The 13,465-nt window shown below is 41.7% G+C and overlaps 1 protein-coding gene across 2 annotated transcripts in view; it reads right to left on the reverse strand.

The window, feature by feature from the left end:
• LOC143693151 (apoptotic chromatin condensation inducer in the nucleus-like) overlaps positions 1–13,107 on the reverse strand; it is a 33,315-nt gene extending 20,208 nt beyond the window's left edge. For both annotated transcript variants that reach the window (XM_077173163.1, XM_077173162.1), the window contains exons 1-2: positions 12,994–13,107; positions 3,829–3,868 (exon numbers count right to left, since the gene is read on the reverse strand). In XM_077173163.1, the coding sequence (XP_077029278.1) occupies positions 3,829–3,868; positions 12,994–13,092 (139 nt within the window). In that variant the 5' untranslated portion in view covers positions 13,093–13,107. The remainder of the gene's footprint in view (positions 1–3,828; positions 3,869–12,993) is intronic.
• Between the last annotated feature and the right edge of the window lie 358 nt (positions 13,108–13,465).

The following is a 13,465-nucleotide window of genomic DNA, read 5'->3' on the forward strand; positions in this document are numbered from 1 at the left end:
ACTTCCGGTTTCACACCCACTTCCGGTTTCACGCTGCCCCTGGCTGCTAATTAACAACGCTAATTAATTAAGTAATTCATTAATGAGCCACTAAATCAATTATTTAACCCGTTGTTAGCCCGTGGTTTAATTAATTGGGGTGTTGATTATTGTCTCCCCACACTGTGTGAGCTCCGCCCACTTCCGGTTCCAGGCCGCCCCTGGTTGCTAATTACCAACGCTAATTAATTCATTAACCCATTAACGAGTCACTGGTTTAACCCCTATTGTTACCCTGTGGGTTAATTAGTTGGGTGTTAATTATTGTCTTCTTCCCCCCTGTGTTAGCTCCGCCCACTTCCGGTTTCACCCCTACTTCCGGTTTCAGGCTGCCCCTGGCGGCTAATTAACAACGCTAATTAATTCATGAATCCCTTAACTGCCCATTAAATCAATTGTTTAACCCGTTGTTTAATTAGTTGGGTGTTAATTATTGTCTTCCTCCCCGCACTGTGTTAGCTCCGCCCACTTCCGGTTTCACACCCACTTCCGGTTTCATGCTGCCCCTGGCTGCTAATTAACAACGCTAATTAATTATTCAATCCATTAACTGCCCATTAAATCAATTGTTTAACCCCTTGTTTAATTAGTTTGGTGTTGATTATTGTCTCCCCACACAGTGTTAGCTCCGCCCACTTCCGGTTTCAGGCTGCCCCTAATTAACAATGCTAATTAATTAATCAATCCATTAACGAGACACTAAATCAATTGTTTAACCCATTTTTAGCCCGTGGTTTAATTAATTGGGGTGTTAATTATTGTCTTCCTCCCCACACTGTGTTAGCTCCGCCCACTTCCGGTTTCACACCCACTTCCGGTTTCCAGCTGCCCCTGGCTGCTAATTAACAACGCTAATTAATTCATTAACCCATTAACGAGCCACTAAGTCAATTGTTTAACCCGTTGTTAGCCCGTGGTTTAATTAATTGGGGTGTTAATTATTGTCTTCCTCCCTGCTGTGTTAGCTCCGCCCACTTCCGGTTTCACCCCCACTTCCGGTTTCATGCTGCCCCTGGCTGCTAATTAACAACGCTAATTAATTCATTATTCCCGTCACAAGTCAATTATGCAACCCAAAGTCAATTATTTAAACCCATTGTTTAATTAAGCCCGTGGGTTAATTAGTTGGGTGTTGATTATTGTCTCCCCACACTGTGTTAGCTCCGCCCACTTCCGGTTTCACTCTGCCCCTAATTAACAACGCTAATTAATTAACCAATCCATTAACGAGACACTAAATCAATTGTTTAACCCGTTTTTAGCCCGTGGTTTAATTAGTTGGGGTGTTAATTATTGTCTTCCTCCCCACACTGTGTTAGCTCCGCCCACTTCCGGTTTCAAACCCACTTCCGGTTTCAGGCTGCCCCTGGGTGCTAATTAACAGTGCTAATTAATTAATCCATTGACTGCCCATTAAATCAATTATTTAACCCATTGTTTAATTAGTTTGGTGTTAATTATTGTCTTCCTCCCCCCCCAACCCGTGTTAGCTCCGCCCACTTCCGGTTTCAGGCTGCCCCTAATTAACAATGCTAATTAATTAATCAATCCATTAACGAGACACTAAATCAATTGTTTCACCCCACGGGTTAATTAGTTGGGTGTTAATTAATGTTTCCCTGCGTTGGCACCGCCCCCGAACCCTAACCCTGGTTGCTAATTAACATCATTAATTAGTTATGCTGTTAATTCGGCCTTAATTTAACTAATTAGTAATTTGTTATTAGCGCCCTTCGCCTGCAGGTGGGCCCTGTCTCCTAATTAACACCCTTATTAATTCATTAATTTGTAATTAATCTAATTAATTCGTTCACTATTAAGTCCTCAATTTAATTATTAATATTTTAATTAGCCATTAATTAATGGCCCCTGGGCATTGGCCCTGCTCCTGTTTGGGTCCAGGCTGCCCCTGGCTGTTAATTAAATAATTACCCCATTAATTAGCAATTATTTTAGCTAATAACTGGATTAATTAACCCTAAACTTAATTGATTATTCTATTAATCCACCCAAAATTTATTTGATTATTCTACTAATCATCAATTAATTTAAAATAATTGATTAAATCAAATTAAATTAATTAAATAAGCGTTAATTTATCGTTAATTAATTAACCATTTAATTCTTAATTAACCTCAATGTAACCAATACCCAAGCTAATTAATGCTCGAGGCCCCGCCCATTTTCCCAAAATTTGCATAAACTAATTACCCGATCCACCCTCATTAATCTCATTTAAATATTTTTATGCATTGAGCCACGCCCACATCAAAGCCACACCCACTCTTACCCCATCCAATAAAACATCACAGGCCACGCCCCCCTCATTTAAATACGCCCAATCCTTGAGCCTAATTTGCATATTAGGCCCCTCCTACATTTAATCTCTGCTGATCAAGCCCCACCCCTTCCCAATCTCATTTCCATATTAAGCCCCTCCCACTCCCCAACCTTTTCTAATTTTAAGCCCCGCCCATTTCCCTTTAATCTGCACCCCTTCCCCACCCTCATTTCAATATTAAGCCCTCCCACTCCCTTAAACCTTATGTAATTTAAATCATGTCTATTTCCCTTAAAGCCCCGCCCCTTCCACACCCTCATTTGCATATTACACCCCGCCCACAACCCAACATTGCATAAATCAAAGCCCACCCATCTCCCTTTAAGCCCCACCCCTTCAGCCACTCATTTCCATATTAAACCCCTCCCACTCCTCCCAGACCAGCTTAGGTTGAAGCCTCACCCATTTCCCTTTAAGCCATAGCCTTTCCTTTCCCTAATTTCCATATTAAACCCCGCCCACTCCTCTAAACCCTTCCAAATTCAAGCCCCACCCACTTCCCCTTTAAACCCCACCCCTTTCCCACCCTCATTTCCATATCAAACCCCTCCCACTCCCCCAATCCTTCCTAATTTAGGCCCTGCCCCTGTTCCCTTAAGCCCCACCCCTTTCCCACCCTCATTTCCATATTAAACCCCTCCCATTTCCCTAAGCCCATATATACTTAAGCCCCACCCATTTCCCTTTAGACCACGCCCCTTTCCCCACCATTATTTCCATATTAAACCCCTCCCACTCCCCTAAACCTTACAAATTTAGGCCCCACCCATATCCCTTAAATCCCCGCCACTTCCCTACCCTCATTTCCATATTAAACCCCTCCCACTCCCCCAAACCTTTATAAATTTAAGCCCCGCCCCTTGCCCAACCTCATTTCCATATTAAACCCCTCCCACTGCCCCAAACCCTTTGTATTTTAAGCCCCACATATTTTCCTTTATTCCCCACCCCTTCCTCACCCTCATTTCCATATTAAACCCCTCCCACTCCCCTTAAACACGCCCAAATTTAGGCCCCACCCATTTCCCTTTAAGCCCCGCCCCTTCCTGTCTCATTTCCATATTAAACCTTTCCCTTTCCCCCCACCCCTCTAAATTTAAGCCCCGCCCCTTCCCACCCTCATTTCCATATTAAACCCCTCCCACTCCCCCAAACCCTTCCAGATTTAGGCCCCACCCATTTCCCTTAAAGCCCCGCCTCTTCCCCATCCTCATTTCCATATCAAACCCCTCCCACACTCCCCCAAAACCCTTTTAAATTTAAGCTCTGCCCCTTCCCCACCCTCATTTCCATACCAAACCCCTCCCACCCCCAAACCCTTATAAATTGAAGCCCCGCCCCTTCCCCACCCTCATTTCCATACCAAACCCCTCCCACAGTGTCTACAATTGAAACCCCGCCCATTTTCCCCTCAAGCCCCGCCCCCCTTTTAGGCCACGCCCACTCACACAGCACCGCAATCTTCCTCTTGAAGCCCCTGGGCGTGGCCTGGGGAGAGACGGGGGCGGGGCCAAAGGAAGGAGGGGAGGGGTCAAAGGAGGGGGCGTGGCATCAGCAAAAAAGGGGGCGGAGCTTAAATCTCCACCCCCTCCCCGTTGGTTTTGCAGTCCCCGCCCCCTCCCTCCCGAAGCCCCTCCCACACTTCCATATTTGGCGCGAGGGGGCGGAGTCACGTGGAGTCCTTGGGAGGGGATTTGGGGCCTCTCAAAAGTCGAATTTTTCACCCCAAAAACTCCAAATTTTTGGGGTTTTCAAACTTCGCTTTTTTCGCCCCAAAATGAAAATTTTGGGGCTTTTTCCGAGTCCTTTTTCTGCCCCAAAAAAAACGAAATTTTGGGTGTTTTAAAAGTCCATTTTTCACCTTAAAAACGGAATTTTCGGGGTCTCCCGAGTCCATTTTCTGCCCCCGAAAAAATCCGAATTTTGGGGGTTTAAATCCAGGTTTTCACCCCAAAAAAATTAAAAAATTAAGAAATTTTTGGTGTTTTAAAAGCGCGTTTTTCACCTTAAAAACGGAATTTTTAGGGGGGATCTCCGGGTCGAGTTTTTTTAGTTTTCTGCCCCAAAAAATGAAATTTCGGGGTCTCCGAGTTCGGGCTCGTCCTAAAAGTCGCCTTCACCCCAAAAAACCAAAAACGTAAAAAAACCCCAAAATTTTGGCGCTTCCGGGTCCATCTTCCGCCCCCAAAATTGGCATTTTTGGGGGTCTCAAAATTCGATGTTTTTGCCCCAAAAATGAAATTTTTTGGTGTTTTTCAAAGTCCATTTTCCGCCCCCAAAAAATGAAATTTTTGGGTTTTTTGAGTCTTGTTTTTGTCCCATAAATGAAGATTTTGGGGTCTCTTCATCCGTCTCAAAAATTGAAATTTTTGGGGTCTTCAGGCTCCGTTTTTGGGTTTCTGGGCCCAATTTTGGGGCCTCCAGGCTCCATTTTTGGGGTTTCTGAGTCCATTTTTGGGGTTTTTGTGCCCATTTTTGGGGTTTTTGAGTCCATTTTTGCCTCAGAAATGAAAATTTTGGGGTCTTCAGGCTCCATTTTTGGGGTCTCCAGGTTCCATTTTTGGGGTTTCTGGGCCCAATTTTGGGGTTTCTGGGCCCATTTTTGGGGTTTTTGTTCCCATTTTTGCCTCAGAAATGAAATTTTTGGGGTCTCCAGGCTCCGTTTTTGGGGTTTTTGGGTCCATTTTTGGTCCAGAAATGAAAATTTTGGGATTTCCAGGCTCCGTTTTTGGGGTTTCTGGGCCCATTTTTGGGGTTTCCAGGCTCCATTTTTGGGGTTTCTGGGCCCATTTTTGGGGTCTCCAGGCTCCATTTTTGGGGTTTCTGACCCAAATTTTGCCCCAGAAATGAAAACTTTGGGGTCTCCAGGCTCCATTTTTGGGGTTTCTGGGCCCATTTTTGCCTCAGAAATGAAAATTTTGCCGTCTCGAGGTTCCATTTTTGGGGTTTTGGGCCCCAATTTTGGCGTTTCTGGGCCCATTTTTGGGGTTTTTGGGCCCATTTTTGGTCCAGAAATGAAATTTTTGGGGTCTCCAGGCTCCGTTTTTGGGGTTTCTGGGCCCAATTTTGGGGTTTCCGGCTCCATTTTGGCCCCATAAATTGAAATTTTTGCGGTGTTCAGGCTCCGTTTTTGGGGTTTCCGGGCCCATTTTTGGAGTTTTTGTGCCCATTTTTGCCTCAGAAATGCAAATTTTGGGGTCTCCAGGCTCCGTTTTTGGGGTTTCTGGGCCCAATTTTGTTCCAAAAATGGAATTTTTGGGGTCTCCACGATGAATTTTGGGGGTCTCCAGGCTCCGTTTTTGGGGTTTCTGGGCCCATTTTTGCCTCAGAAATGCAAATTTTGGGGTCTCCAGGCTCCAATTTTGGGGTTTCTGGGCCCAATTTTGGCGTTTCCAGGCTCCATTTTTGGGGTTTCTGGGCCCATTTTTGGGGTTTTTGAGTCCATTTTTGCTCCATAAATGAAAATTTTGGGGTCTCCACGATGAATTTTTGGGGTTTCCAGGCTCCGTTTTTGGGGTTTTTGTGCCCATTTTTGCCTCAGAAATGAAAATTTTGGGGTCTCCAGGCTCCGTTTTTGGGGTTTCTGGGCCCATTTTTGGGGTTTTTGAGTCCATTTTTGCCTCAGAAATGAAAATTTTGGGGTCTTCAGGTTCCATTTTTGGGGTTTTTGTGCCCATTTTTGCCTCAGAAATGAAAATTTTGGTGTTTCCAGGCTCCATTTTTGGGGTTTCCAGGCTCCATTTTTGCCTCAGAAATGCAAATTTTGGGGTCTCCAGGCTCCGTTTTTGAGGTTTCTAGGCCCATTTTTGGGGTTTCCAGGCTCCATTTTTGGGGTTTCTGGGCCCATTTTTGGATTTTTTGTGCCCATTTTTTGCCTCAGAAATGAAAATTTTGGGGTTTCTGGGTCCATTTTTGGCGTTTCTGGACCAATTTTGGGGTTTCCAGGCTCCGTTTTTGGGGTTTCTGAGTCCATTTTTGCTCCATAAATGAAAATTTTGGGGTCTCCAGGCTCCGTTTTTGGGGTTTCTGGGCCCATTTTTGGGGTTTCTGAGTCCATTTTTGGGGTTTCTGGGCCCATTTTTGGGGTTTCCAGGCTCTGTTTTTGGGGTTTCTGGGCCCATTTTTGGGGTTTTTGAGTCCATTTTTGGCCCCAAAAATGAAAATTTTGGGGTTTCCAGGCTCCATTTTTGGGGTTTCTGGGCCCAATTTTGGTTTTTCCAGGCTCCGTTTTTGGGGTTTCTGGGCCCATTTTCGGCCCCAAAAATGAAATTTTTGGGGTCTTCAGCTCCAGTTTTGGGGTTTCTGAGTCCATTTTTGGGGTTTCTGGGCCCATTTTTGGGGTTTCCAGGTTCCATTTTTGGGGTTTCTGGGCCCATTTTTGAGGTTTCTGAGTCCATTTTTGGGGTTTTTGTGCCCATTTTTGCCTCAGAAATGAAAATTTTGGGGTCTCCAGGCTCCGTTTTTGGGGTTTCTGAGCCCAATTTTGGGGTTTCCAGGCTCCATTTTTGGGGTTTCTGGGCCCATTTTTGCCTCAGAAATGCAAATTTTGGGGTCTCCAGGCTCCGTTTTTGGGGTTTCTGGGCCCATTTTGGGGTTTCCAGGCTCCATTTTTGGGGTTTCCAGGCTCCATTTTTGGGGTTTTTGAGTCCATTTTTGGCCCCAAAAATGAAAATTTTGGGGTTTCCAGGCTCCATTTTTGGGGTTTCTGGGCCCAATTTTGGTTTTTCCAGGCTCCGTTTTTGGGGTTTCTGGGCCCATTTTCGGCCCCAAAAATGAAATTTTTGGGGTCTTCAGCTCCAGTTTTGGGGTTTCTGAGTCCATTTTTGGGGTTTCTGGGCCCATTTTTGGGGTTTCTGGGCCCATTTTTTGGGGTTTCTGGGCCCAATTTTTGGGGTCTCCAGGTTCATTTTTGGGGTTTCCAGGCTCCATTTTTGGGTTTTTTGTGCCCATTTTTGCCTCAGAAATGAAATTTTTGGGGTCTCCAGGCTCCGTTTTTGGGGTTTCTGGGCCAAATTTTGGGGTCTCCAAGCTCCATTTTTCTTCCAAAAACGAAGATTTGGGGTTTTTTTGAGTCCATTTTTCTTCTATAAACGAAGATTTTGGTGCCTCAGCCTCCGTTTTTTCTCCATAAACGAAGATTTCGGCGTCTTTGGATACCAAAAAATGAAATTTTTGCTGTTTCTGAGTCCTTTTCTCTTCCATAAATGAAGATTTTGGGGTCTCAGGCTCCATTTCTCTTCCAAAAATGAAGATTTTGGGTTCTTTGACTCCATCTTGCCCCAATTTTTGCAGTTTTTGGGGTTTTTCTGAGTCCATTTTTTCCCCAATTTTTAGGGTTTTTTGGAGTCCATTTCCCCCAATTTTTGGGGTTTTTTCGAGTCCATTTCTGCAGATTTTGGGGTTTTCTTTCGAGTCCATTTTCCCCCAATTTTCGCACATTTTGGGGTTTTTGAGTCCATTTTTTGCCCCAATTTTCGCAGATTTTGGGGTTTTTTTGAGTCCATTTTTTCCCCCAATTTTTGGGGTTTTTCTGAGTCCATTTTTTCACCCCAATTTTTGCAAATTTTCAGGTTTTTTGTCTCCATTTTTTGCCCCAATTTTCGCAGATTTTGGGGTTTTTTGTCTCCATTTTCCGCCATTTTTTTCCCCCAATTTTTGGGGTTTTTCTGAGTCCATTTTCCCCCAATTTTTGGGGTTTTTTTGAGTCCATTTCTGCAGATTTTGGGGTTTTTTCGAGTCCATTTCCCCCAATTTTTGGGGTTTTTGAGTCCATTTTTTCCCCCAATTTTCGCACATTTTGGGTTTTTTTTTTCCAGTCCATTTCCCCCCAATTTTCGCAGATTTTGGGGATTTTTTGTCTCCATTTTCTGCCCCAATTTTCCCCAATTTTTGGGGTTTTTCTCAGTCCATTTCTGCAGATTTTGGGGTTTCTGAGTCCATTTTCTGCCCAAAAAACGAAATTTTTGAGCTTTTCGAGTCGATTTCTGCAGATTTTGGGGTTTTTCTGAGTCCATTTTTTACCCCAATTCTTGCAAATTTTGGGGTTTTTTCGAGTCCATTTTCCCCAATTTTTGGGTTTTTTTTGAGTCCATTTTTCCCCAATTTTTGGGGTTTTTCTGAATCCATTTCTACCCCAATTTTCGCAGATTTTGGGGATTTTCTGAGTCCATTTTTTCCCCCAATTTTCGCAGATTTTGGGGTTTTTTCGAGTCCATTTTTCCCCCAATTCTTGGGGTTTTTGAGTCCATTTTCTGCCCCAATTCTTGCAAATTTTGGGGTTTTTCGAGTCCATTTTTCCCCCAATTTTCCCCAATTTTTGGGGTTTTTTCTGAGTCCATTTCTGCAGATTTTGGGATTTTTCTGAGTCCATTTTAAGCCCAAAAAACGAAATTTTTGAGCTTTTCGAGTCCATTTCTGCAGATTTTGGGGTTTTTGTGAATCCATTTTTACCCCAATTTTCGCAGATTTTTGGGGTTTCTCGAGTCCATTTTTTCCCCAATTTTTGGGGTTTTTCTGAGTCCATTTTCCCCCAATTTTTGGGGTTTTCTGAGTCCATTTTTCCCCCAATTTTTGGGGTTTTTCTGAATCCATTTCTACCCCAATTTTCGCAGATTTTGGGGTTTTTCGAGTCCATTTTCCCCCAATTTTTGGGTTTTTTTGAGTCCATTTTCCCCCAACGTTTGGGGTTTTTTTGAGTCCATTTCTGCCCCAATTTTCGCAGATTTTTGGGGTTTTTCTGAGTCCATTTTTCCCCCAATTTTTGGGGTTTTTCGAGTCCATTTTTCCCCCAATTTTCGCAGATTTTGGGGATTTTCTGAGTCCATTTTTTCCCCCAATTTTCGCAGATTTTGGGGTTTTGTCGAGTCCATTTTCTCCCAATTTTTGGGGTTTTTGTGAGTCCATTTCCCCCCAATTTTTGGGGTTTTTCTGAGTCCATTTTCCCCCAATTTTTGGGGTTTTTTCGAGTCCATTTTTCCCCAATTTTTGGGGTTTTTCGAGTCCATTTTCCCTCCAATTTTTGCAGATTTTGGGGTTTTTTTGAGTCCATTTTCTGCCCAAAAAATGAAATTTTTGAGCTTTTTGAGTCCATTTTTCACCCCAATTCTTGCAAATTTTGGGGTTTTTTCGAGTCCATTTTCCCCCAAATTTCGGGGTTTTTGAGTCCATTTTTCCCCCAATTTTCGCACATTTTGGGGTTTTTTTTCCAGTCCATTTCCCCCCAATTTTCGCAGATTTTGGGGTTTTTTGCCCCAATTTTTTCGGGGTTTTTTTTATTTTTATTTTGTGTGGGGAATTTCTGCCTTCAGGGGTTGGGGCTCCTCCCCCCGAGCTCCTTTTTGGGGCCTTTTGGGCTTTTTCCGGAAGGTTCCGAGCTCCTTTTTGGGGGGGTTCCGGAAGGTTCCGCTGGGTGCCCAAAAAAGAGACGTGTGGGGGGTCCGGGGGGTGGGGGAGGGGAGGGAGGGGGAGGGGAAAAAAGGGGGGGGGGGAGGGGAAGGGGGAGGGGCCCAGGTTTGGGATGGGGGGGGGGGGAACCCCCGAGGTTGGGGAAAAAAAAATCGAAAATTTTGGGAAAAATTGAAAATTTTGGGGAAAAATTTGAAAATTTTGGGGAATAAATTGAAAATTTTGGGGAAAAATTGAGATTTTTGGGTAAAAAATATTGAGATTTTTGGGGAAAAAAATTGAGAATTTGGGGAAAAAATTGAAAATTTTTGGGGAAAAATTGAAAATTGGGTAAAAAATTGAGATTTTTTGGGAAAAATTGAGAATTTGGGGAAAAAAATTGAGATTTTTAGGGAAAAAATTTGAGATTTATGGGGAAAAATATTGAAAATTTTGGGGAAAAATATTGAAATTTTGAGAAAAAATTGAGATTTCTGGGGGATTAAATTCAAATTTTTTGGGGAAAAAATTGAAAATTTGGGGAAAATTCCAAATTTATGGGGATTAAATTCCAATTTTTAGGAAAAATTCTGATTTTTGGGAAAAAATTAAAATTTTGGGGAAAAAATCAAATTTTGGGGATTAAATTCAATTCTTTGGGGATTAAATTCAATTTTTTGGGAAAATTTCCAAGTTTTGGGGATTAAATTCCAATTTTTTAGGAAAAATTCTGATTTTTGGGAAAAAATTAAAATTTTGGGGAAAAAAAATCAAATTTTGGGGATTAAATTCAATTTTTGGGGAATTAATCCCATTTTTGGTAGATTAATCCAATTTTTGGGGATTAAATTCCAATTTTTGGGGACTTAATGCAATTTTGTGGGAAAAAATCCAATTTTTTAGGAAAAATTCTGATATTTGGGGAATTAATCCAATTCTTGGGAAAAAAAAAATCCAATTTTTGGGAAATAAATTCCAATCTGGGGAAAAAATTCAAATTTTGGGGGGATTAATCCAATTTTTGGGGATTAAATTCAATTTATGGGGATTTAATCAAATTTTGGGGATAAAATTCAAATTTTTGGGGATTAATCCCATTTCTGGAGATTAAATTCAATCTTTGGGGAATTAATCCCATTTCTGGGGATTAAAAATCTCAGTTTGAAATGAAAAACAAAAATCTCGATATTGGGTTAAAAATCCCAACTTTATGTAAAAAAAAACAATGTTGAATTTTGAATTAAAAACCCAAATTTTGTGCTTCAAATTCCCAGTTTTGGGCTAAAAAAAAAATCCAAATTTTTGGGTTAATCCCCCCCCCAAATTTTGGATTAAAACTCCCCAATTTCGGGTTAAAAAATCCAAATTTTGGGTTAAAAAATCCAATTTTGGGTTAAAAATTCCCCATTTTTGGGCCCATTTTTGGGCTAAAAAAAAATCCAAATTTTTGGGTTAATCCCCCCCAAAATTATGGGTTAAACCCCCCAATTTCGGGTTAAAAAATCCAAATTTTGGGTTAAAAAATCCAATTTTGGGTTAAAAAAAATCCAATTTTGGGTTAAAATATCCCCATCTCAGGTGGGAAATAAAATCCCCGATTTTGGGCAAAACCCCTCAATTTTGAGGTAAAAAAATCAAATTTTGGGTTTAAAAAATCTAATTATGGGTTAAAAAAATCCAATTATGGGTTAAAAAATCCAAATTTTGGGTTAAATATCCCCATCTCAGGTGGGAAAAAACAATCCCCAATTTTGGGCAAAAACCCCTCAATTTTGGGGTAAAAAAATCAAATTTTGGGTTTAAAAAAAATCCAAATTTTGGGTTAAAAAATCCAAATTTTGGGTTAAATATCCCCATCTCAGGTGGGAAATAAAATCCCCAATTTTGGGCAAAACCCCTCGATTTTGGTGTAAAAAAATCCAAATTTTGGGTTAAAAAAAATCCAATTTTGGGTTTAAAAAATCCAATTATGGGTTAAAAAATCCAAATTTTGGGTTAAAAATCCCATCTCAGGTGGGAAATAAAATCCCCAATTTTGGGCAAAACCCCTCAGTTTTTGGGGTAAAAAAAATCAAATTTTGGGTTTAAAAAATCCAATTATGGGTTAAAAAATCCAATTTTTGGGTTAAAAAATCCAAATTTTGGGTTAAAAATCCCCATCTCAGGTGGGAAATAAAATCCCCAATTTTGGGCAAAACCCCTCAATTTTGGGGTAAAAATTCAAATTTTGGGTTAAAAAATCCAATTTTGGGTTTAAAAAATCCAAATTTTGGGTTTAAAAAATTCCAATTTTTGGGTTAAAAATCCCCATCTCAGGTGGGAAATAAAATCCCCAATTTTGGGCAAAACCCCTCGATTTTGGGGTAAAAAAATCCAAATTTTGGGTTAAAAAAATCCAATTTTGGCTTAAAAAATCCAATTTTTGGGTTAAAAATCCCCATCTCAGGTGGGAAATAAAATCCCCAATTTTGGGCAAAACCCCTCAATTTTGGGGGTTAAAAAATCCAATTTTGGGTTAAAAATCCCCATCTCAGGTGGGAAATAAAATCCCCAATTTTGGGCAAAACCCCTCAATTTTGGGTTAAAAATCCAATTTTGGGTTTAAAAAAATCCAATCTTGGGTTTAAAAAAATCCAATTTTGGGTTAAAAATCCCCATCTCAGGTGGGAAATAAAATCCCCAATTTTGGGCAAAACCCCTCAATTTTGGGGTTAAAAAATCCAAATTTTTGGGTTAAAAAATCCAAATTTTGGGTTAAAAAAATCCAAATTTTGGGTTAAAAAATTCCAATTTTTGGGTTAAAAATCCCCATCTCAGGTGGGAAATAAAATCCCCAGTTTTGGCAAAACCCCTCAATTTTGGGGTAAAAAATCCAAATTTTGGGTTAAAAATCCCCATCTCAGGTGGGAAAAAACAAAAATCCCCAATTTTGGGCAAAACCCCTGAGTTTTGGGTTAAAAAACCAAAAAATAAAAAAATTCCCAATTTCGGATTAAAAAACCCCAATTTTTTCCTCCAACCCCCCCCAAATTTGGGGCCAAACCTGGAGATTTTGGGGTTTTTTTTTTCACCACCCTCCCCCCCCCCTCCCTCCCCCCCTCCCCTTCCAGGGCCGCCCCTCCCCCCCCTTTTAGCCCCTCCCCCACCCCCCCCGTTTTGGTGTCGGGGTCCCCTTGGCCCCGCCCCCTCCCCGGTTTGGCCCCGCCCCCTCCCGCGGTTGCCGTGGTTACCTCGGGGGGGCGGGGCTGGGGCGGCTCCCGGCTCCATGGGCGGCGCCGGCTCCGAGCTGGGGGGGCCAAACGGGCACGTTTGGGGCTTTTTGGGGGCATTTTTTGGGGGGTTTGGGAGTTTTTAGGGATTTTTTTCCCCCTCGTGAAAACCCAATTTCCCTCAAAAATCCCCAATTTCCACAAAAAAGCCCCATTTTTCCCAAAAAAATCCCCATTTTCCCCACAAAAATCCCAAATTTCTCCTTAAAAATCCCCATTTTCCCCACAAGAATCCCAATTTCCACAAAAATCCCCATTTTTCATACAAAAATCCAAATTTCTCCTTAAAAAATCCCAAATTTCCCCTTAAAAATCCCCAATTCCCATCAAAAATCCCCATTTTCCCCTCAAAAATCCCAAATTTCCCCTAAAAATCCCTAATTTCCCAAAAAAATCCCCAATTTCCCACAAAAATCCCCATTTTTCCACAAAA

Source organism: Agelaius phoeniceus, unplaced genomic scaffold (genome assembly GCF_051311805.1).
Source record: "Agelaius phoeniceus isolate bAgePho1 unplaced genomic scaffold, bAgePho1.hap1 Scaffold_321, whole genome shotgun sequence".
Lineage (NCBI taxonomy): Eukaryota > Metazoa > Chordata > Aves > Passeriformes > Icteridae > Agelaius > Agelaius phoeniceus.